General features: G+C 43.9%; 1 protein-coding gene and 1 long non-coding RNA gene across 8 annotated transcripts in view; one reads left to right on the forward strand and one right to left on the reverse strand.

Annotated features, from left to right (window-relative positions):
• LOC103393041 (uncharacterized) overlaps window positions 1-24,793 on the reverse strand; it is a 102,773-nt gene that overhangs the window by 56,256 nt on the left and 21,724 nt on the right. The gene's annotated exons all lie outside the window — the stretch shown is intronic.
• pdgfab (platelet-derived growth factor alpha polypeptide b) lies at window positions 3,350-22,960 on the forward strand. Of its 3 annotated transcripts, none has more exons than XM_008329852.3 (7): window positions 3,350-4,041; window positions 5,143-5,239; window positions 10,464-10,598; window positions 11,938-12,128; window positions 19,256-19,385; window positions 19,982-20,106; window positions 20,853-22,960. In XM_008329852.3, the coding sequence occupies exons 1-6, from the start codon at window positions 3,964-3,966 to the stop codon at window positions 20,053-20,055; spliced, it is 705 nt and encodes a 234-aa protein (XP_008328074.1). In that variant the 5' UTR covers window positions 3,350-3,963; the 3' UTR covers window positions 20,056-20,106; window positions 20,853-22,960. The 3 variants fall into 3 exon arrangements, with proteins under 3 accessions (XP_008328074.1, XP_008328076.1, XP_008328078.1); XM_008329854.3 differs by having other exon boundaries at window positions 3,355-4,026; XM_008329856.3 differs by lacking the exon at window positions 19,982-20,106 and having other exon boundaries at window positions 3,369-4,041.

Consider the following 24,793-nt stretch of genomic DNA (forward strand, 5'->3'; position numbering starts at 1 on the left):
TACACTTCTCACAGGGTGAATCTGTGTGGCCCAGTGGGGAGAGAACCAGGAGTCATCTCCAAGTCCTCTCCGCAAAGTCTTTACGGCTGGAATTACTGTACAGCAGCATCTATAAAACACTGTAATGGGTTAATGTTGTTAGGTACACAATCCTCAGTTGCCAGTAAACATCTTGCCTAATAGCTTGTGCTGAAAAGAAGGGAAGGCAATGATTTCTGACTCCTGTTGTTTTCATTTATTCTTCTCCTCCCACAGAGTGACTCTGGGTGTCTGTCTTTTTTTTTGGCTTTTGTTGAGTCAAGATTTTCACTTGTTTATAAGGGATTTCATCATTTCTTAAATGTAAATCATCTGTACAACGACAGTGAAGGTGATTCTCTTCCAACAAAATGTAACATTTTTTTCAGTGTGTCAATAATCCCTCTAGGTGAAATGACTCTTTGTTTATAGCTGATGTGACACACTGGATTACTAGTGCTTGCTCAACACAACACAGTCCTACCAGAACCAGGATTTTAACCTGCAACACTTTGGATACAAGCGTACAATTTTTTTTTCTGTGACCTCAAGGTGGTGCTGTTACTGTGATAAAAGTCATTCAGGTGTTTCCAAGGCTCAGCCTTCATCAGACACTGTACTATATTTGCTGATGATTTAATCATATAGAGTGTAGTGCTCCATATATTGTCCATATATCTTGAACACCTGCTGTGTCTCAGTTATTCCTGAAATTTCATTTAAATAAAAGCACAAAAGCGCAGACAGTAAATCCCAGATGGAAACAGGGGGGAGAAGGAATGCAGTGCATCATCTTCACCTGCTGTTTTCCTCTGCTCACCACTTCACCTGACACCGTTCTCTCTGACTCGGACTTTCCCCGACAAGGAGTGAAAACAACTACAGTACAACAAACATGAATCATGCACTTCAGTGAGAGTGCACAGGCAGGCAGTGAGTCTGACCTGTAATGGAGCCATGACAACATCATCATTAGAACTAATGTGGTTTAGATAAAGACTTGGTAATGAATGAGTCATGTGACATTAAAAGAAAGGAGAATCTGCTTTGAAAATATTTGGAATAGGTGATTATGGAAGCAGGTTACACATTCTTTTGTTTCCTTTTTCTGTTTCTGACATTTTTAGATATTTAGCTTGGCCTCATCTATTGCCTATTTTTTTTCCCCTATTTAGTTTAGTTTGATGGTGGTGGTAGACAGGGAACACTTTTAGCATTTTGTTTTTTTTTTATTTTGGTTACCTAAAAGATGTTCCTGGAGTAAAGACTGGTTATAATTTTGTTCATATTTTATTTTATTTATTTATAATTATTTTTAGTTTTTTGTTCAGTTACTTATAGGCTCTTTTTGCTCATGTTTTTCCCCTCTTTTTCAGGCTTTAAGCTAACTTAAATGTTGAGAACAAACAGATTGCATTATATGATTAAGCAGTCGTATAAAGCTATCTTTACAGGGTGTAAAATATATAAGATTCCTGTAATGGATTTCTTTTAAGCAGTCGTATAAAGCTATCTTTACTAAGATTCCTGTAATGGATTTCTAATTTAAAATATGTCCAAAACATAGTATTTTGCATTACCAGGTTGATAAAAATATTTGTTGTTGCACTGAATTATTTCTGTACAGATGTTATATTACTACAATGGAATATTCACCTGTATTATATAACATACTAATAAATAACATTACAGCCCAACAAAACAGTTCCATCCATTACTCCACCAGCTGCTGTGGAGCTTCTTTTCCACACACTGTTTCCAGCCTCAGTGGCCCCGGGCGAGCAGACCACCTGGCTGACTGACCTATGGCTCCCCGCTGATTGTAACCTGTGGCTGAGAACGCGTGTACGGCGTGCACATCGTCTCGGTCCGGGTCTGTGTGTCTGTGCCGCTACAAGTAGAGGCCTCGTTTATCAGAGCCCCGGGCTCTCCTCCCAGACCTCCCAGCACAGCACAGCTCCATGCTACCTCCAGCCTCATCAAAACAGGTCAGAACCAGTCTGTCGTTAACCTGAACATAAGTGGTCACTTCCTGTCATGGCCACACATATAGGTGTTGGGGGGATAGTTTGACTGTAGTGTGACTGTATGAGGCACAGACCTCCACTGTCCAGTGTTTAAAGCTCCAACATGTCTCAACCTGCTGGGGGTCACCACCTCATGCCTGGAATGACCTGAAGCTCAGATCTGCTCCTGTCATGAAAAAAATCAGACCTGGCACCTTCAAACATGAGATGGTTCTGGACTCATCTTCAGGAGGTTCTAAAACGCTGCATGAGATGATGGTTGTCTTACTGTCAAAGGACTACCTTCATTAAATTAGTCTACAGGTGGCTCACCTCCACTAGGGGGCGCCAGAGAACTTTATGGCAGGCGGGAAACGAAGAAAAAGACAAACCGATGTGGGACAACATCTTGACCAGCTAATATAAATGGAACTAACATCGATCAGTTTGTTCTAGTGAAAACAAAAAGACAGAGACAGAGGACGGATGACAACGCTTGGATTATCTCTTGCTAACACTGTGCTGGTGTTCCTCAGTGTTTTTATAGAAGATTGAATCAGAAACTTTTTGTTCATTTTGCAGCTTGAAACCTGATATAATAATAAAAGGTTGTCATATTACGACAGCTTTCAGCTCTGTTTGTGGTTGGTTGAAAATCCGTGCAGGGGGGAAAGTCAAGAGATCAGGACAGTTGTCTTATTGCTCCATTTTAGACTTTGAATCAGCCCTAAACTGGACAGACAGACGAGTTGTGTATCTTGGACAATATAGGGACCACGATCTATACAACAATTGTTGTGCTACATCACCTTTTACACTAGAAGAAGAAGATGATAAAATAATGATCTCTTCAAACCATTAAGAGGACATGAGTTATTATTACATCATCATCCTCAGACCCCATGACTCACCGCTGACTCAGATGTGCTGAAGAGTGTGGCTGATAAATAATTCTGCTTCTTGCTGTCACGAAAATCATTTAATATCCTAAAAAATGACTGAGACGTGAATAAATATTTAATTCATTTTGCTACATATTCTTTAATTAAATCAGTGCATTGAGGAAAATGTGAGTGAAGCATCTCCTCATCAGCATCCTTCTTTCTTTTTACCCCTCACTTGGGGCATTAGGACATAATCAATATCATTTACAGCTCAAAGCTCTGGACCGAGAGCAATGCTAAGGGGGCATATATATACATACACAGGCTGGGGGAGGGGTCGGGGCATGCCCTTGAAGTCTGAAGTCATCCAAGCAACCAACCAACCAGCTCCCCTCAGCAGAATAGATGCACCATCACTGAAACGCGAGGGGAGGCGCAACTGGCACCAAGCTGCTGCTTTTCTATATACAGCAGCTCAGACGCGCTCTGACTTCATTCACTGCACAGTCTCACACAGTCTCTGAGCTGCTGCAGGACACACGGGCTCCGGGGAGCAGGGCAAGACACGGCACGGACAACTTTCTCCACTCTGGTCTTCTCCTCAGAGGAGCTCCTCGTTTGGATTATACTCTCCGAGGACTCTCAAGGCACAGCCGCGCGTCTTAGCTGCGGTTCAGAATATAAGAAGAGAGAAAGCGAGTGTGTGTGTGTGGACTGGGCAGGGTTCGTTTCAAGGCCAATTTGCGAGAGAGCAAAGGACAAGTGCAATGCGCGTCAGCCCTGTCTGCTGGGATTGTTCCACTTGCGCCTGAGGAGCTATGTGGGGCTTTGGTGACGAGGACGCTGCGGCTGAATGTGAATAAAGAAAGAAAAAACAGAGTCCAGTTTCTACCTAAATCAGCTTTTTTTTCCTACAGAGTCTGACTCTGTCACCCCGGTTCTCCCCCTCTTTGAGGGGATGGTTGTGGATCCCGTGGGGCCAGGAGCGACTCTGAGGCTCCTACACCATCACCACACTTTTTGCTCATTTGGTGTTCAGTCAAAATTAAAGGGAGATGAGAGCTGCACTTTGTCACTTCCTGCTGTGGACGGCGTACCTGCTGCTGGTCAGCGCTGAGGTAAAGTTATTACAGGTTAGTCTGGGAGTCTGTGAGGGGCCACACAGCCTGGGGTCCACTTGGCCCCGGGTCGTAAACACTAGTGCGGGATTTTTATGCCTGTGAAGGTGCAAAGATCTCACTGCGCGCAGTTGTGCATGCATGAAAAAAACAACATGTGACTGCAAATTGAAAAGTTTGATAATTACTAACTAGTTAATTATAGACGAGAATGAATGAGCATGTAATCTTGATCATTTAGAGATATTTTCATTCTTATGCACATCTCAACCGTCCTAAAAGGTTTTTTTTCCCGAACTTCCTAAAATAGAACCAATATCTAAACAACAGCGTTTAAGGGGAAAAATGCCTCAGTAACCATGAGGCGCAGTGACTGAGGCCTTTGAGAACCAAAATGACGGGACGCGTATCGCAGTTATTTTTGGCTTTTGTGCCAAATCTGTTAGTAGTAGCCAGCGCCAACTGGGCAAACGTTTTGGTTGGGCTACGCTCCTTCATGGGAACCGCTCCGGGCTGTTATAAATAGGCACAGTTTCTGTAACGCTGCTCCAGCTGAGGTGCTGAGGTGCAGCGCCGCAACAAGTGCACTGCTGAGGTTTACACTGGCACGGCGCGTCCCGGCCTCCAAATCCCTTTGGAAAACAAACAGTTTTTGGGATGATTTCTCAATCCACACAGAAACACGAGTAGAAAAATAGTATTTCAGCGCATGGACGTGTATTTGGAAATCCGCTGTTTAATTCGGCAATGCACCTACACGTCACAGTATAATTTTTCACCGTCAAATGTGTCTTTAATACGTCTTTTCAAAACCCTTCATTAAAAACATTTATGCCGATTTCACTATTGTAAAAACGTTACATTCTACTTGTATAGAATATCATGGGGAGGTGGAGGGGTATTAATTAACTCCACGAGGGGATTCAGCTCCGCTGTATGTTGTAGCACTGTCTGGAGGGGCTTCGCGGTGTTAGAAGACACATAGTTGCAAAACCGTCGCAGACAAACAATGCACACACACACACACTCATAAACACATGTTCAGCCACTGACCCAACACACCTCTGTAACTTTCCTCTGTTGTTTGATTTCTTTTTGCCCCCTCCCTCCCCGAAGGAAGTGGAGTTTCCCCAGGAGCTGATAGACAGACTGTCCCACAGTGAAATCCACAGCATCAGCGACCTCCAGCGGCTACTGGAGATAGACTCCGTAGGTAAATTCTGCCTCTTGTTACTTTCATCACTTGAGTTCTAGATACTCAATCTATGCAGCGGTGTTTAGAAACCCTGTTTTTAGCCTGAAAGAGCTTTTTTATTTTGTAGAATGTTCTGTTTACGCACCAGTGACCCCCTTAATGTTTCAGGTCATTAGTGACACTTGTGTTTCGGAACACCTGAAAAGTAAACAAATCATCTGGAACCACATTGTTATACTGCTATAAAAAATATTGTAAAGTCATTTTGATGGCTATAAATACTTATTTTTGCACCAACCAGCACTTTCCCTTCAGCATTTTTCTCAAGAACATAGGAGTATTTCATTTCCTGATCATGAACTCTAGATAAAAAAAAGTGCAGGCCAAAATGTGTCTAAATATAATGAACCACATCACAAAGTGCTGTCGTTGAGAAATGGGAGGGGGTGGGGGGCATCAATCACCTGACTGAAAAATGTATCTGTTCATGAAATCATCTATCACCTTCATTTATCTACTGACACCTTATTAGAAATGTTCCTCATGCAAAGGCAGGTGCCAAAAACAGTTCTAATGACGTGAATGAGGAGAAGAATTTTAAACATGCAATATTTCACAAGGACTTGACTCCAAACTGGGGGGTGGGGGTCTTCATAAGGACTTATTTCAAATTTATTAGAGATGTTTTCTTCAGGAAGATTCAAGTGTCTTCGTCTGACAAAACTGATCCAGTGGGCGATACAAAAACGTAATAAATATCTAATCTCATATAATTTCTATAAAAAACATTAAATATCTTGTGAAAGCCTGGGGGAGGCTAATGATTCTATCCTCAGTATATTAAAAGTCTGTAAAATGACTGTGCATCTTGTGTAAATCCATGAGTAGAAAAGGTTGCCTTCAAACCAAAAGGTCAAGGGTTTGATTTCAAGTGTGTGCTAGTGAGTCATGAATGAACTCTGTGGTCCTGGGCAACCGTTCAATGAATCCTCCAGTGTCCAATAGCCGACCGAGGAAGCCGAGGAAGTTTTAATAAAGTGCAGTTAGGTGAGATGTTGAAGTTGTTTTAAGTGTAATGACAGAGGGATAGCTGTTGTTTTGGCACACGCTGGTAGTCATAATTAGCAGCAGGGTGTCAGTGGAGTTTGGCTCATGACCACAGCAATGTACAGGAAATGGCTGAGAGATCTTGGAGCTGCCAAATGCAGTTATCGCGTGCTTGCGGGGCAGAAGCTGCGTGTGATTCACATGCGACAAAGGCACACATTAACCTGGACCTCCTCATTTATCTGCGCCCGTTCTCCTGACCCTCATAAACCGTCCTGGAAGCAAATGGACCTTATGTGGTGCTGTAAACAGGTCAGCCTGGTCCTCTTTACCTCGTGTTCTTGGAGGTGCTGCGTCTTCTGTGGCAGCGGACATGTCTATCTCAGACTGTCTTACAGTAGATTAAGTTACAGGAGTGTGCTAGAAGAAGCTGTTTCCCTTCAACATGAGCCTCTATTTACTCAGGCTCCGGCCATACATCACATTTAGAGGTCTCCTCCAGTCATTTGTTGATAGAAATAGGTAATTACTTAATTTGTTTTAACAGCCCGCGCTGATGTAAGCTGCCACGCAGGTCATAGCTCATTAGAAACCTCAAAACTTGTATTCAGCTCAGCAGCACTGAGGCAGCACTGTCCCTCCTGTATGCTAACATTTTCTTATCTTATGAACTAACAATTAGCCCCACGCCATTAGTGTAGCTAATTATAATGTGCAGTCCAAACAGACCTGCTCCACACATCAGTGATCGGCTTATGCTGGATCCCACTAATAAATCTCTGGAGCGCCAAAAAGTGTTTATAATTGAATTAAAATGTCTCTCTTCAAACAGAGGAATGCTTCGGGGTAACAGTAGTAGGCTGATAATTATTACGAGGACATAAATCTGTCTGAGGGCCAGCTCAGCAGCCCGGGCCTGCCCATTAAAAGACCTTTGACGCCAGCCACAGGGGTATTTTCAGTGCTTTTGTTGCAAATGGCAGGGGCAGTAAAGCTACCAGTATAGAATGAGCTGTAGGCCACATGGTATAGCATGTCAACCAGGACAGGGGACGTAAAGCCAAAGATACTGAATATTTGACCATATCTGTCAGATCTTGCACAACTATGGCGTCTAAAAAACTCTGTGTGTGTCTAGTACTTCATTGGTCTAAGTGTGTTTTTACATAAGCAGCACTTGCTTTACATCCTGATTATCGCAGACTTTTTCAGACTGACCTCATAAGTCAGGTGTTTCAGGACAGATGAGTCAGGACACCAGCACTAGGTTGCTCTGTGCAACCTTTGCACTTGTTTTTCTGTCTATATGATGCAGAGACAGTGTCTACAGCCCTGGGTGACAGACGAGCTCTCCCTGCTGCAGTCTGCAGAGGGTCGTCTGGCCCCTGAGGTGCTCCTCTGCCTGCTTTTCCTCTTTTTCAACCTTGTCCCACTCCTCTTCCTCCTCCTCCTCCTCCTCCAGCCCGCCCCTCCTCTTCCTCATCCTCCTCCTCCTCCAGCCCGCCTGCTCTTATCTCTCTCTCAGTGAAAGACTTTGACAGAAAAGGGAACCTGACTCTTGACATTGGATGGAGGTGAAGGTAGGAGCTGGATTCTGGAGTTTGTTTTCCTGCCACACTTCACTCACCCGGGCCGAAAGCCGTTGTGCAATCTGCTCTGCTTTTGACAAGCTGGCAGTCGGTCCACCTTCTGTTTAGTTGGTACATACAGTCTCTAAGAAACAAAAACCTTGAGCTTCGTACCTGCATTCACTCTGAAGAAAAAGCTGTTTGACCTAAATAAACGTTGACACAAAAAAAGGAAAGGCAGCTGGAGAGTTACGGTGACTCTCACTGCAGCTGGGGAGGACGGGGTGTAATGGAACAATGGGAGGGCAGGAGTCAAAGGTCTCACTGATGGAGTGATTAATTTGACAACCACTAAAGTGTGACTCATGGCTCTAGACTGTCTCCTGCCCTGTTTTCTCCTGTCTTGTCTGTTTGACAACACTCTGGAGTTGTCACTGTTGAGTCTTAGTCACCTGGAACCAGCAGAGGAGCCAAGAACCTCACTTTACTTTTTCCTGCCTCCACCCTCTAACCTTTCCTCTCAGGTCCCTTTTTATTCTCTTGTCTTGTCTAATTATTTTTGCCAGCTCACTCTGATTACACTTTTCTCCCCTTTCCAACGTCCTGTGAACAGAAAAAAAAACCCACAACAGAAAGGTTGTTTTATTGGCCTGAAAAATGGACTCTGTCAGTCTATAAAGGAGTTCTTTATGCCCTCCCTCCTTTTATACCCTCTCTACTCTGACAAAAGCTGTCTCCGGGTGGCCAGCGGTTTGACGCTCCCTTACTGCTGTCCTCATCTGATGGGGGAAGATGAAAAGAGGGACGTGTGATTGAAAAAGGAGCACAGTGGGTGTTCTGTCAGCGAGCAGTTCTAAAAAGATGCTGTTGCGATGAGTCCACTTGACAGGGCAGACGGTGCAGGTGTTTGTCTGCACATACACTCTATGTCCTTTACTGCCAATACAGACAGATTTACTGCATCTACAGACCGTAAACCATATAAAACAAATAGCGAATGCAGCTGGTCACAAAATGCAGCCTCATTTTCTCAAGTCTCAAAAATAAATATGGACATCAAGACACTCATCTCAAAAACTTTTCCACTTGATGATATATGACAGAGATTCTAATGTGCCAAATGACAGCTGCATTGTTTCTGAAGAGAAACAGAATCATTTGTAACCAACGACCGTGTTGGTATGTGGCCGTTTCACGTCCTTTAGAACTCCTCTACAAACAATATCAGTCAATATGCTCCACAGACCTAGTGCCATCCATTATCGTCTAGCTTGACTCCTCAGCTCAGTCAAAACATCCTTTGTGTGCGAGCACTTGGTTCTGGGTCACTGGCCAACTCACTGACTGACTGTGTACAAGTAAAGACTCGGAGACTAGAAGGAAATTCCCATACAGAATTTATCCAAACCAAAATAAACAACCAATCTCAAAGGTAGACTGGATAGAGATGGAGAAACAAAAATCCCTTCAGGTGACTCTGGTGCCACGGCACAAAGAAACAGGAAGAGTGGAATGTGTTTTCCTTTGGCTGAGCTTTGTTGCTGGTGTACATTGGGTTTTAGTTTGTTAAGGAGGATAATGAGAAGTTTGCGTAGCTGAGAGTGCAGGTTGATGTTGATTGTACCGCTGAAGGATTGTGTTGTCCAGGCAAGTGGGTGGGTTAGCTGTACATACAGACGGGGTGACCCACCCACTTAGTAAACACACTCAGACTCTGCTGCGGCAGTATCCTGCCAACAGGTTTTTATCATTTTATTGCTGCTGTGGCACTCTGTACCTAGTCATATTCTGGGTGGGGACCAAAACAAGCAGGCTTTATCAGGTGACCGTGGCCGTGAATTAACTGAGCCGGCTATATTAGACTGCAGTTAGCAAACTTTCATGAGTCTGCTTTGTAGCACGGCACAACATGTACTTTTCCGAGCTGGGGAATGATTGCAAAAGCAAACATTTTGGGTTAAATGAGAGACACCAAACCACTAATTAGGAGCAGGTATAATGGCGGCTGAGTACCACCTGTTAAATTACCATTTTAGTTCCTTTTAGTGTGTCTGAGAAAGCTGGCTGTTTTTTCTTTGTTGTTTTTTTTTTTGAAAGCCCGTGCTGACTCACCTGCATCTCAGTTCTTTATTCTTGCTGGGAAATCTCTGGCCAAATAAATGAGTAAGAACGGCTGACACACAAAGCTCGCAATTAAACGGAAGTCTGTGTTAAACTGGGCCTCCTGTTTGCACCCTGTTTGCACCGTGGACTGTTTACGCCAATTTGTGATTGTCAGCAGTCGCCTGACCCTTTGCCCCGCAAATCACAATGCAGTAGGGACCTATTAGACATAAAGGGAATGTGTTACACGCAGCAAAGGCAGCCATCTGGAAGCAAACATGTCATTACGGTCGCGTGACTAACCGACTTTTCGTTTGTTGTGGAACAGGGTATATGAAAACATCAACGGTGGCCTTCTGATGTGGCTGGCCAGACAGCAACCACAGTCTATCGACACTGTGAAAGTTGCAGCGGCGGTCACACACTCATAGCTTATTTACTGGTTGAATAAGTCTGTTGTGTTTGTGTGTTTTGCCTTCTCTCTGTGTGACATCATTAACACGGCTGCCTTCTGTTCTGATGAGGTACGGGAAATGATGTGATCGAGCAGCACAAGTACCACAAACACCACAGCCTCCACAAGAACTACTCCCGTCATCAGAGTCAATACAATGACCTGAAGAGCACCCAGCTCCACAGCCGACGCAAGCGCAGTCTTGGTGAGTAGGAATGGACACGACCGATGTGTCATTTAAATTTATTTCAATAAACATCAGATACGAAAAGGACAAACAAACAAACATTTCCTGCAAAATGTCACCAAACATTATCATCAATCTCTTTTCATAGAGTTCCAGCAGTGAGTGCGACTTTCTGTGGCTTAGAAACTCTTGTTTACATTTAGTAATGAATTCATCACAACTTTGTCATGATGCTGCAAAAATAACCTCCAACTTAAAAATATCACCCGTGACATAGTAGTTCCCAGGGGAGGGAACCGATCAATTTACGCTAATTGCAAACAAGGCTAATAGTTAGTGGCTTTTATATGGCTTCTCGTGTGGATAAAAGGAACCATAATGAAGACATTAAACCAGTATTTATGGCAATCAAGGAAGCATGAGAAACAAGTCTAGTGTGTGAGGTTGAACAGGACATCTGACATGAAGTCTTTTAATTGGCCCAGGGCTCGGAGATCTAAGGCACACGCGTCAGGAGAGAAATATATCCTTGAGCGTGGAAATTCCAGGCATTCAGGGTTCAAGTTGCAACGCGCCTGGGCTCTCAGTCAGATTTCTTCATAAAGCGCCACGCGGTACGATATCTGATCGAGGCGTGGAGAACAACATGTAGTCTGCAATCAGTGCTAAGACACAGTGCAGCCTGAAATGCTATGTGGGATAAAAGGGCCTGGTTGGATTTCATACATGTACGGTGCACCAAATGTAAATAATACAGTGCACCTATTAGGCAGCTGTCTACAAAAGCCCTCACAGGCTGGACATGAAACACATGTCCACTTTACAACATAATGGCATCTTACTGTACATGCGCCGTCACAGGTCCAGGTTTGAGTGCCTGCTGGGGCATTAAATCTGAAGGGAATGCTTACTGCCTCCCTACGTTCACCAAGGCCAGCAGGGTCACAGGCCATTATTAGATTTCTCACTGTTGGATGTAAAGGTTTTCTGGACTAGTCATGCTGCATTAACCCCGGTAAGGCGTCTGAACAAAGCTGCAGTCTCTTTGTGTCTGACTGACTTTATCCCAAAGCTCCTTAGCTGATATGAGATCAGCTCTTTGGATAGCAGATCGCCTTAAGAGCATTATAGCAAGTTGGGTGTGATTTGAGGTAAGACAAACAGCTCCCACATCAAGTGAGTCATCAAAAGATGAGCACGGAAGGAATGCAAAAAGAAGTACCCTGGAGAAGAATGGACAAATTACAACAATACAGCAGCATGTGCTCGCATCTGGAAAACGTGCCACTGAGCGTTCATTAGAAAGCATCCAAATCACGCCACCCTCTCACACTCCCTCTCTTTGTTTTTCTTACAGTGGAGGAGGCGGTCCCAGCGGTGTGTAAGACACGGACGGTGATCTACGAGATCCCCAGAAGCCAGGTGGATCCGACATCTGCCAACTTTCTGATATGGCCGCCCTGCGTGGAGGTGAAACGTTGCACGGGCTGCTGCAACACCAGTAACATGCGCTGCCACCCTTCCCGCAGGCACCACCGCACCGTTAAGGTAAAACTAACAGAATGGGAGTAGAAGTACTGAATAAAAGGTCACGTCAAGATTAAGTTAATTAAAATGAAAAATGAAAATATATTCCCTCTAGTGTTAGATTCTGGAAAGTTTACAAATAAATTGCTCTTACTTGATGTTATGAGAGCACCAAAATGTCTGCTTTGGTTTTACTATCTTTATTGGTGTATGTCATCACATAACCTGGTGACTAAAAGTTAAAACAGATGCCTCCTAAAAAGCCTTTCACTTACTTACTTCATAGTACTTTGTAGTACCATAGTTGCAAATACACGCCTCAGCAGCAACTTACAACCCACTGTCCTCTTTTACAGGTAAGTAAATCACATGACACGCCAGTTTAGGTTTCCTTCCGTCACACTACTTTCCTACATTATCTTTTTTTCTCTCTCTACTGTTGCTCTGTCAAAACTCACTGCCACCCCTTTGTGAAGTGAAAAAGATTGCGGTTCTTTGGAGTCTCAGTGTAAACTCTGACTCTCCATTTCACCCCTCTGACATTCGCTGCCCTTTTCCCCTCACTTCTTAAATTTCAGCCAATCACCTCTCCCTTCTTTCCTCTACTACTGGTTTTCATTGGTAGCTTCACCATCAGGCACAAGTGAACAGGAGGAGATAGTGAAAACAGGGAGAAAGGATTGTTGCTATTTTCCGCCAAGACATCTGTTGAGCACTCAGACAGAGAGAGAAAAGTTTCCTGTGTCTTGAGAACATCTGAGTGTCACTGGTCGCTGTAGAGCTCTGTGATTGGCCATTCTTCTCTGTGAAAACAGGGAGGCATGACCTGCTTGAAAACATGCCCATCTGCAGAGCATCATGGGAGACATGAGGGCAGGAGTTGAGTCGTATTTTTTGCTGTATTTACACTAACAGCCTGTTAGCCGGTGCCCAGCTCTGTTTGGAGGTATGGGAGTTATGTCCTCTGCTCAGGATGAGTAGACGACAACTGTAGGATAAACAGGATGGCCTGGAACACTCCAGCTATGTTTGTGTTCCTCTTTGAATCTATGTATGCGCTCCATTGTCACTGCTCTTTAATCACCGTGGTCTTGTCTGACGGTGGTAACCAGAACAGTGACTTCTCTCCCGCTCCTCGTGCAAGGCTTTATAGATGCCGCCTCAAACAGACCTGCAGAGTAATAAAACAAATACCAAGCCCGCCTGCTGCTGCGCCTCCTTCCCCTTGGCATATTGGCACAGGTCAAGGAGATTTCATTATGGATAGGAGGACTTGTTCTCTGATCCTCTCTTTGAGTCCTAGAGTACAGAGGTTTGTACCGCACTGACAAGCTGACCATTGTAGGGGTACAGGGCACAGAATCCAGCAGAAATGCTGACTCACAACGCTGTAAGAGAGTCAACTTCTGATATACAGCACCACCCTGTCTGTCTGTCTGTCTGTCTGTCTGCCTGCAAACGTTTCTGTCTCTGAATAGCCTCCTCATCCTCAATAGAAGCTCTGTCCATGATCACAGTGTCCAGGCATGATGGAGGGACACTGGCGAGGGTGGACAAAACTGCTTTAAGCCTCAATTAAAATATTTCTGGAATGCTGCCACCCGTGCATCTCCGCGACTCTGTCCCCTCGTGACACGGGGGACAAAATGAGTGCACAGACTGGAGACAAACCTTCGTGTTTTGCACGGTTTTCACCGGGGCTGTGTGCGCTTCCAGCCATGTGTGATAGGAGCCGAGAGGCGTAGCATCCCAGAAAAGGTCACTCGTTCTGGTCAGGAGACATTTGCCGTATTGTGTGTGAGAAACTTTGTCTGATGCCAAATTATTCCCTCCTGTCTCTCCTCTCAGCTGCCAGTCTGAATAGGGGTTCAGTCTGTGCCTCACCCTGCGTTTATTAGAAAACTAAAACTGTTGCCTGTCTGCTCTCTGCAGCTCTGACTTGTTTTGCTTCTGTTTGCCAACGATAGGAATAGAACACATGCACTGTGTGTCTTTCCATCTCATGCCACTGTGCATTTTCTTTTAGTGCAAACTTTGGTGATTAATTCTTCCCTCTCTTTTTTTTTTCATGTTATGGTTCCAAAAAAAAAGAGAACGGGTCTGTGCAAGTCCTGTACTGTACAAGTCCTGTTTAGAGGCAGTGAAATAAGCCTGCATTAATACAGCTAACCTGAGGGGGAAAAAGAAGGGCAGGTTTTTAAATCGCTCTTTCATTTTTTCCCTCCCACGTTCTTTCTCATGCGTTCTCATGTTTTTTTTTATACATTTTGCAGATTTCATTAAGTAGTGTTGTCCGCATGGCGACGGCACAGTACTGCAGTACAGCTAAATGCATTCATAAACCATAGGCCTTGTTCACAGTAGACAGTTTAAGTTTTCCCAGTAGGAACGGCCCAGGTGTTTCTGATTACTGTAACCACGGGTCCACTCCAGAGTCCCCCGTGATTACCTACATTTTTTACACCAGTGTCTTTGCAGTGAGACAGAGTCAGACTCAAATCTTAATGAGCATACGTTTTCACAATCTCATCACCATCCCAGCATTCCTCTGACCTGCACTCCACGCCCTTTGCACTTTCAGTGACACCACGCTTCACTTCAGTGGTTATTGCATGTTCCCCCCCACCCCTCACCCGCCTTTTTGGCAGACCCTGATGCCCTTTTGCTGTAAAATCGTGCCTTTTCCCGTTCTTAGATTTGCTACAGTTTACAGTAGATACGACAGAACGTGTGGGAGTAAAAGAGAAAGAATTTCAGAGTAGATCCTTCATATCACAGTCATTTCCTCTGATCTCTCATCTATGTCTGATTTCATTGTAGAATCCCTAGATCAGTATCAAAATATATATTTTTATGACAGACAAAAATGCAGAAACATGTTCTAATAGCGTCTTCTAGTCCAGGAATAAATAAAGTAGGTGGTGAGATCAATGTACAGGGAAAGTACTGTAGTGACGCTGTAAGCTTTATACAGTACGTGCTGCATTTTGTTTATGGCTACAATGCATATAAAGCCCCATAAAGATAATTCAAACAGGCTCATCTACACTCGTATCTATTCACATCATCTGATCGACACATTATAGAATAGCTGTACTTTAATGTTGCTGCGATTGTCACAGTCTGGGCGACCTGTTAGACAGCTCATAAGCATGTGATAATCTGCCATGACAGTTCAGTTCCTCTCAGTGAGTTTGGTGCAGTAGCTGCAAATGTTAGCAGCATAAGTGCAAAGGTCAGAGAGGGTCATCACTGCACATCTGTGTAAACCTGTGAAGGAGATGCTTGTGTGTGTGTGTGTGTTGTATACTGAACTCCATCACCGCTGCGTGGGGACAGGGCCATTTATGTGCCGCAGCAGCAGGAGGAGGAAGACGGGCAGCAGAAGTAATGAAGTGTTGATGGCTGCTGGATCAAAGAGGAGGCTGACAGCGGCCAGGCGGATATAGCCACAGTGCTGAGTGTGGGGGTCCACACATCTATCTGCACTGGCCCTGGCTCTGACCCCTGCACACACACAGTCACTCACTAACATACACACACAGTGACAGTGGGTCAGATCCGGGCGCTGGGGGAAGCAGTAGCAGTAGCCCACTGGTTGTGTGGGACCCTGACTTACGGGGTGTTTCATAAATAAAAGACAGTGTGACGGTGATACAGTGAGCATGATTTATGATCGTCTGAGGGGTCCAGGGGATTATGTGAGGGGGGGAGTAGGGCAGACGGGGAACGAGGGGCCTCCTTTTTTGAAGTCCTTTGCAGCTGTGAATTATTTTCCCTTTGATTCACTCAGTATTTCTACTATATGAGGAAGGGTGAGGGAGTTTGTGTGTATAAATGTGTGTGTGTGTGTCGTGCACGGCGGGGGGTGTGGGCCGGGTCAGAGACCATGGGAGCGTTCCGACCAAGCCAGAAGTTGGGAGAGTTTGGCTACCGCTGCAGCAGATGGAATGCATCAGTTGGGGCAGAAAAAGTAGCAGCCGTACTGTAATCATATTTTACTTCATTTCTTTATTTTCCTTGACTCCTCTTCTCCTGTCCTCCCTTTCAGTCTTCCCCACTGACTTCAGCGGCTAACGTTTTTGTCTTGGAGTCTGTCATGAGAAATACCCTTCACTCCCTCCTCGCTCTTTCTGCCTCTCTGTGAAACAGCGATCTCCCACTCTTTAATTTGGCCATACTGTCAGTCTCCACGGCTGTCGTTTTTACTCTCTCATTAAAATCTTATTTACTTCTCCCTTTAACTCCACCAAAACGTCTATCTCATTTGCACTCCTGTTCTCTAAGAAAGAAGTGAAAAGATTACACTGACTTTGATATTTGAGATCGTAAAAACAATTCTTTCAATTTCTGAGGTTTAGAGCTGCAGAGCACATGATGTGGTCAAGCTCCTCTGCATTGAAGTTTCTTTTTTGGGGCATCGCAATTGCACGAGAAGTGACAAATGCTCCGGTTGTTTCCACCGTCCTCCACACACCACTCGTGATGAGCACTCTAACACGTTGTCGTGACTATTTTTATGGCAGGGGTTGAAGCGAAGGGCAGCAGCAGGTTGTCAGAGCTGTTTTCGTCTGGTGTTCATTCTGCGTCTTCTGCGGTTCACTACAGTCCTCACCAAATCATCTCGCCAGTCTTTAGAGTGTTGTTTTGTCTCATATGTGTGATTTAAAATTTAAGACAAACAACAGCACAGAAAGCTTCATTCCGATCATCCTCCCCCAGATGTTTCCCTCCTCTGTTCAGTCACTGCAGCAGCATCCTAACAACAGTTGCTTCTGTGCAGGGAACAAACTCTGAGTGTCTCCATTTCCTAATTTTCCTCACACCCTGCCACCTTTCACCTCCCCCATTTTTTCCAACATGTCTATACATTCCTGTTTATTTTTCCTCACTCCTGTCACTGTTCCAGTTCATGGTGGGCCACAGTGCACATCCACATCCCCATTGTGTTTTCCTTGGAAGGCTGCGGTGAAACTTTCCCTCCCATCATGCTCTCATCAGCACTCGTTTGAGCAGGGAATCTCCAATTAACCCAAACAGGACAACTTCACACAGAGGCCCGTAGAGACTCGGAGCACAAACTGAGGGGGTTCACATCCCAGAGTCCCCTTCCTCACCTCAACCTTTTGGTCTAGATATCATTCCACACCCACTCAGGGGACTATTTCTCAGCACCGGGTTTGCTAGGAAATTTTTTTCAGAGCTTGATTTATACAAAGAGAGTGAGGGGCCCCTTGTTGTACCATGGGGGTCCCGTCTGATGTATATTTTATGTGAGAAGTCATTGACTCTGGATAAAGAAGTGGTGTTCCTTAAAAGCAGTTGAAGATAAAAATGGAGGAAATGGAAATTTGATATGGATGTAAAAGTAAAGGCTGACATAGTCATCATCACTTTCCCATAACATCACACAAGAAACATGAAAGAAAAAGAACGTGTTGACATTTGTCATCTCGTAGCTACCTTTAAAGGCCCACATAAAGACTCAGCTTAGCTGTTTTTTTTTTTTCAGCTCTCTGTTCTTTTACTTCACTTTGATAACTTCTATTTCTACCATCACAGTGTTTAGTGTCAGCATAAATAAATGTCTCTGGTGGCTAACCCAGACACTAAATGTTAATGAGTAACACATGAATGTCATTTAAGGCTAGTCATGATCATGGTCACTCCCTCCCCCCTAAATAACCCCCACTGTTAGCAGACACACACTGGGGTTTGTGCAGATATTCTTGTTAGAGCTCTACTTTCATTCATAACTTTCACCGGAGCCTCAGACCTGAGGATCTGCCTTATGAGGACCAGGTGTTGGTCCTAAAACATCAGCAGCAGTATGAGAAATGATCTTAGGCAGGTAACACAAACTACAAAACACACACACACAAGTACATGCCACTGAGTGAGTGATGTTCACACGCCTGCTCTCCTTTCTTACTTGTTACGGCCCTTTCGTCCCGTCTGTCTTTCTTTCTATCAGAGCCTGATAACAGTAAACACACCGCTGCTAACCCAGACACTATTGTCCTCTATTTGCTCACTGCATACTTCTCTTGCTTGCTTACCCTTTTCCCCCCCAATCACTCTCTTTCTTTTATTTCATTCCACCAAAGGAGACTGTTGCAGGGGACCAGCTTGGTATGGTTAGTCAAGTGTCTGCATGACTAATTCAACGTCAAGATTCAAGGCTTGGCATGGTGCCACAGGATAAAGCGAGAAAGCTTCTCATCACTTTTGGCACTCCATCTGTCTGTGCGTGTGTGTGTGAGAGAGAGAGAGAGAGAGACTCTCACTCACAAATCCATGTTTTTGATAACATTGAAGAGCACAGGGAGATTGTCAGTACATATCCACCCTTGAGCTGCAACCACAACAACGGCTGAAGCCGTGGCCCCGGGGCCCTCTACGGAAAATGCGGTTGTTGGCCTGTTCTTGGCGCTTTGATGAAAAAGGCCCCCACCGAAAACAATCAAAAAAATCATTGTAACCTTGATGTGACCTCTCGGGGTCACCTTTATCCAGCAGCTTGAATGATCATAAAGGTTTCATAACTCAGCACTGGGGTGAGAAATCTAGGAGGATGATGGAGAATCTGCTGTATTACTATGTGTAAACTGTTTTCCTTTCATACACATACAGTATTAAGCAAGACTTTTCCAAAGAGGAATCAAAATGTGGTTTTAAAACATGTCTGGACAAGGAAAGGGTGTTGGGTTGTGAGTCTGTCTCAGTGTGGATGCTCCAGGCTGGGGTGCCTTAGTCTCTCTTCCCCTGCCAGAGTAACCTCTCTCTGGGTGTGAGGGCACACACTATGTCCCTCGGTCTCTCTCTCTCTCTCTCCCTCCCTTATGTCCCTTGGACATACATGCTATTCCGATATTTACACATCCAATCATCTGGAGGACACAGCCAGTGCAATTCAATACATCATTCCTCTGAGGAATTCTGCCGTCACACTTCAAACACAGCGAAACAAGGCAACAGTGTAGTTATTTTTTCCTCTTAAAAATTGGTTCATGAAAGAGTCATCAGTCATGGTGCTACGCCTCGGCATACTGGCTGAAAAGTGTGTGCATTCACGGATGGCCCCTCGGTAAAGAACAATGTGCTGGACCTGGTTCTGTAGCTTATCATTTCTTTCTTCTTCTCCTCAGGTGGCCAAGGTGGAGTATGTGAGGAGGAAACCCAAGCTGAAAGAGGTGTTTGTCCGACTAGAAGACCACCTGGAGTGTGTGTGCACATCACACCATCACCACGTGGTGGAGCATGCAGATGCAGAAATAAGTAAGTTTGTCCTGAAGATTCCAGGTCCTTAGGTTGAATGTCACCAGTGTTGGCCCTTGCAGATAAATTCAAACTCAGAGATTGAATTTAAAGGCTGTGACTTTCCCCCATGTCCTACGTTGTTTTAAATCAACTTCCTTTGCTCGCTTCCTCATGCTTCTCCTGAAGGTCCTTTTCTGTCCTGCTTACTGGTTTCTGCACTGAATGACCCCGTCTCTTAGACACACCTGTCAGGTGGTCTGCAATCACAAAACTATAAACCCTGTGTGTTTACACCTGCTTGTATGATGAGTTGTGTGTGGGTGTGTGTGTATATATATGCTAAGCTTAACGCCAGTGTGTTAAGGAGCGGTGTTCAAAGGCTGTTCGGCATGGCAGGTAAATCCAATGCATTGATCTGAAGCTTTTTGCACTGACAGCAGATAAGCACAGCGAGGTGTTTATCTGCTGATAAGGCATCTGAACTATTTAGTGTGTTATATCTTTGCACTCTCTGCTTCTGTCCCCGGGCTGATGTACCTCTATCTGTACTATAAACCCTGCTGCTTGCTTTTAACCCAACTTCCTATCCTCCCTACCCAACTTTGTGTTTCCAGGCCATCGTAGGGCTAAGGGTAAAAAAAGGAAACCTAACAATCTAAGGGCCAGCAAGGATTTATTGGCAACATAATAAAGTTGCACTCATTGCCCAAAGTCCAATGGAGAGCTGTGAAGGGAACAGGTAGGACTTTAGCACCGTGGTGTCCTCTCACCTTGTGGCGCTGCACTGGCCCAGTCAGGGCCCACAGAGGTTCTGCCAATCACCATCACCAATCACATCACAGCCAATCAGTGTGAGAAGAGGGAGTGTCTTATGTCCCAATGCTGCATGTTGATTTGTAGCCTGCTCCGCATGCAACCGCGCACGTCTGCTTCACGTCACTGTGTAATGAGGTTCTGCGTTCTGGTATTGTCAAAAATTAAGAGAAAATCCACTGTATGTTTGCAGTACGTTGCACTATTTATTTATTTTTTCTATTTTGTGGTGTTTAAGCGTTCCATTTTGTCACAACTTGGGCTGTCAATTTTTCTGAAAAAAAGAGAGTCTTATTTACTGTAGTGTGCAGTTGCTAACAGTAGTATGAAAATGGCAAAAGAAGAAAAACTGAGATTTGGATAAAGAAAAATGACAGCCCCAGTGAAATCCTAATGTTGTAATCACTAATTGTTGCCTGTCACGTAAAGAAATGTTTGGTTTATGGGGAAAAAAATTGTATTCTGAAATGTTTTCAAATTTGGGGAAAAAAAACATAATGCAGATGCTTTTGGGGTATTTGTGACAAGTATTCTAACTTGCATGAGCCACATTGACATTTTATTATTATTGTTATTATTATTCAGTTGATTCATCAAATATGTAATGCACAGGGTGTTGTATTTGTACAAGGTAAAAACACTAAGCTGAACTTTTTATTTTCTCCTCTACAGTGGACGTGAGGTGAGAACAGTCACAACCAGGGACTTCAGAGTGGGAGGGACCCTAACGATGGACGTCATCATCATGAGACCTGCTCTTTCCCGCTGCTGTGCAACCTTCGTTTTAGAAAACCAACCTTTCTATAAGGACGAGAGACAGAACTAATAGACGGACAATTTATATAAGATGCCAAAGGTGCTTATAACAAGAATAAACTGTGATGACTTCCTCCGTGGTACACCTCCTACTTAGACAAGGGAAACCTGCCAATGATTAAGAAGAAAAGAGAACTTGTGCTGTGGAGCTCAGGCAGGGGCAGTCAGAGGCCTGATGGGAGATGATGAAAGGGATTTGTGTTGAACATTTTCACCGACTTTGTTTGAACAAGACGTGCAACAGAAATGGCTATAAAACAGATCAATCAAGCTTTCGTGGGAATCTGGTGCTCAGACTAGGAAACAGCGGTGGACGGCCTCCAGCTGGGCAACATTAAAAGTGCCCTGCCCTCTTTAAATGACTTTTGCACACACACAGGAAGGAAGAAAGACAGATATAGAAAAACACCGGAGAGTTATGGAGGTGTTTGATTTTTTTTTTTTCAAATGACTCTCCATGGAGCGTCAAACAATTTGGAGTTTTCTCTGAGTATGGACAAAAGATCTTCTCAGAGAACTCTGGTGGTCTGTGACTGTTCCCACCTTCCATGTACAGTTCAGCCTGAACAAGATGCACCGCTACTTACAAACTATTTATACACGTGGACATTTTTGGTTTTTGTCTCTTCTAGTATGAAAGAACAAGAAATATTATTAAGAGTTTTCGGAACATGCAAAAAAAGGTCTGTTGTTTTGCAATCATCAGTAACACAATCTCAGTCTCTTTACTTTCGTCGTTCCCTTCATCCATTTTTCCTATTATATTACAGTATATCTAAAAGATGTCAAGTCTTGTAAATGTGTGCAGGGACGAGATGTGATGTGAGAGGAAGATGCTTTATTTTTGTTATGAAATATATTATGCTTACTCATATCCAACCAGGAATGATGTTCTTTTGTTGTGGTTGAATGTCTGTATTTAATCCAATGAACCGTGCAAAAACACAGGCAGATGGTGTGATACTGTAGATAAGGGAGGGGATAAAAGTGATTGTTGGCGTGTGTGTGTGTGTGTGTGTGTGGATCAGTGTCAGAGGTGGAGCAGACTGGTGTAAACATGGCAACTTTAGTGATGGTGGCTGTGCTGTATCTTTATCACAGCCATGACAAAAATCTTTGATGTAGCCAATCATAAAAAATGTCCATGTCTTCAAATGATAAGGGGTAGACTGTGTGTGTGTGTGCACCTGTGGGTGAATGAATAGGTGTGTGTGGTTGTGTGAGTGAGTGTTTGCGTATTTTGTCACTGTTACATGATGATGTTTTTCCATTGATATCACTACAACTCTGATAAGGAAAATGCCAATGATCTCTGATTCACAAACAAAACACCCCGTACCTGTAAAGATCAAAGTCCAACTTCAAGAACCAGCAAAAACAAAATGGACAGGTGCATGAATGGACTCCTTGTTTGGCCAGTCTTTAGTCATTGGTTGGCAGGAGAACAAATCTCTCTCCTTAGCAGCCTGTGTGGCCGTGACGGAGCAAACAATTTCCTTGAACATTTTACCCTTTCCTGTAAAGAGGGATGAATGTGTAACCGGGCAGATATGGTGCAGAAACAACACTCATCGTCCACTTGTTCCACAGAGGAAGTTTGTTTTAAGCAGTCAGGGTTAAAGAGACAGTCAGTAAAGTTGAAGGAAGTGAAAAAGAAGGAAATGAACTGAAAACACGGCTGTCTGTTCAACACACACACACTCACACACACACTCACTCACACACACGTACACAGTTACCATTGGTTAATTGGTGCTATGTTTCCCGGGCCGATGTTTTGTCACTGTTCACATTCGCTCCGATGTAACACTGTTCTGAGTTAAACAGGGACCATGCTGAAGATAAATACCAGGATGCTAAGCCTTTACTGCTTCTCTTGTGTGCTCCCATTGGATGAATACAGCAATAATCATAATTTATATATTTATGTTTCCAACAATAAATGAATTTCTGCTTATAAAGAATGTCATAAAAGTGCCGAGATTCATTGGAAAATCTTCAGAATTGTGTACATTGTTTTTATAATCAATTATGGAAGACTGGGACAGGTACTGTGGGATCATGGGAACTTATTTACTCTGATGCCCTCAGGGCAAATAAAAAGCTAATACTACAAAAACAGGGTTCAACGGTTTGATCAACAGACAACTATGGAACTAAAGTGTTTATTGACAATATAAATTAAAAATTTGAAGTTTGGCTGTAGATTAAAGGTGGGGGGATTTATTTTTAAAGGAGATGTGTCCTTGGCCAGGATACTTGTCTCCTTTTCCCTTTGGCCTCTGAAATGCTTTGGAATGTCAAGTTACTTAAGTAACAGAAGAACAGTAAAAAAAAAAGGCTGCATGAATGCAAATTAGTTGAAGGAGCTTTGACGCTCACTAGGATGATACAAAAGTACTATCGAAGAGCAAACTATTGATCACTGCATTCCAGACAAGAACAAAACTGAAACAGTCTCCATGATCGCTCAACTGAAAGGATTAGACCAGAGACATCTTTACATCGTGCTCTGGTCCTTCTAAATGTCCATTATTTTTAGTAATGGCTTCAAAAATGGCTGAATTCGACTAAATGTGCATTTTGCATTTATGATTGAAATTCTCTTATAGACACTTAAAAAGGCTCATTCTTTAACACAGTTCAGAACATAATTGTAAAATATGAAGAAAAAGAATAGATACATGAGTCCATGCTGCTGGTGCTGCTGCAGGAGGCAGGACAGAAGCTGAATGTGAGGCTGGTGTTGGTGTATACAGGAAATGTGAGCTTTTCCAGGCTTGCAGGCTGAGCAGTAGCTCGGCTTCAGTCCAGCATCCTCCAGCAGCTCCAAGCTCGGTGCTGGGGGGCTTTATTGCTTTTTCCTCTGCAGCTCACCCTAATCTCAGAGCCTAGGAACATTAAAGTCCTTCTCTTCTGCACTTCCCGGACAATTTAAGGAAGGGCACGACATGAAAGAGTGGAAGAATCAGAGAGGCAGCGGCACTGTGAGCCAGTGGACCGGGAGATATCGTGAATAAAGCCACAAGTAAAGGAAGAGAAACGGTTTTATTTCTATTGCACCGGACGTGCACTGCCTCAGTCAGACACAGGGTTAAGGAGTTATTACTTCAAACATGTAGGTACGAGAAAGAACAACATGTAACGTTGGGGGAAGTCCAAGTCAAAGGCAGATTTCATGTCAATTTGAGAGGATTAAAATTGCTATTCACTAAGCCACACAGTGTAACAACAGTAAAAAGAAATACAAGACAACACAAGGTGGCTGATCTGAGATGATAGAGGAGGATAATAATAAAACTAAGGTGGCCTCAAAGAGCTGTACGGTGAAATGACGGTTAGTAAATGTTGCTGAAGTGCAGAAAGGAGTGTAAACAGAAGAGGAAACTGAGGAAACGTAAGAACAAAGAACAAGTAGATTCAGGATGTGAGTAATCAGCACCACAGCCCACGGGGCAGACTGGGCAGCACTGAGTCAACCTGCCTTTACAAACCAGGCCGTAAGAGGACGACGGGAAAAGTGAAGGTGTGAAAAATGGGCGGCTGAATGGACTGGAATGAAAGTGTGTGTTCAGCTGAAGAAAACAAAGGTCTCCTGGTGTGAAACGAGGTGGAGTGGAATTCTGAGTTCTCCCCGAGTGTAAACTGTGATATGAAAACAATGCACAGGGTCAAAGGTCAGAAGGGGTTCAGAATAACAAGATTTAGGTACAATCTTACCCATTATCAGTCTCCATTTTGATATTGACTGTATATTCCGTCTAAATTACAAATGAAAAAATCCCATTTATTTTTAT

The sequence above is a fragment of the Cynoglossus semilaevis genome, chromosome 17 (assembly GCF_000523025.1).
Source record: "Cynoglossus semilaevis isolate Cse_v1.0 chromosome 17, Cse_v1.0, whole genome shotgun sequence".
NCBI lineage: Eukaryota > Metazoa > Chordata > Actinopteri > Pleuronectiformes > Cynoglossidae > Cynoglossus > Cynoglossus semilaevis.

What these genes read in the sequence shown, in the direction of transcription:
- pdgfab (XM_008329852.3), top strand. Translation starts at nt 3,964, where the DNA reads ATGAGAGCTGCACTTTGTCACTTCCTGCTGTGGACGGCGTACCTGCTG. An exon ending in ACTGGAGATAGACTCCGTAG is followed by an intron (nt 5,240 to 10,463) that starts GTAAATTCTGCC and finishes TGTTCTGATGAG; the next exon opens with GTACGGGAAATGATGTGATC. An exon ending in GCATGCAGATGCAGAAATAA is followed by an intron (nt 19,386 to 19,981) that starts GTAAGTTTGTCC and finishes TTGTGTTTCCAG; the next exon opens with GCCATCGTAGGGCTAAGGGT.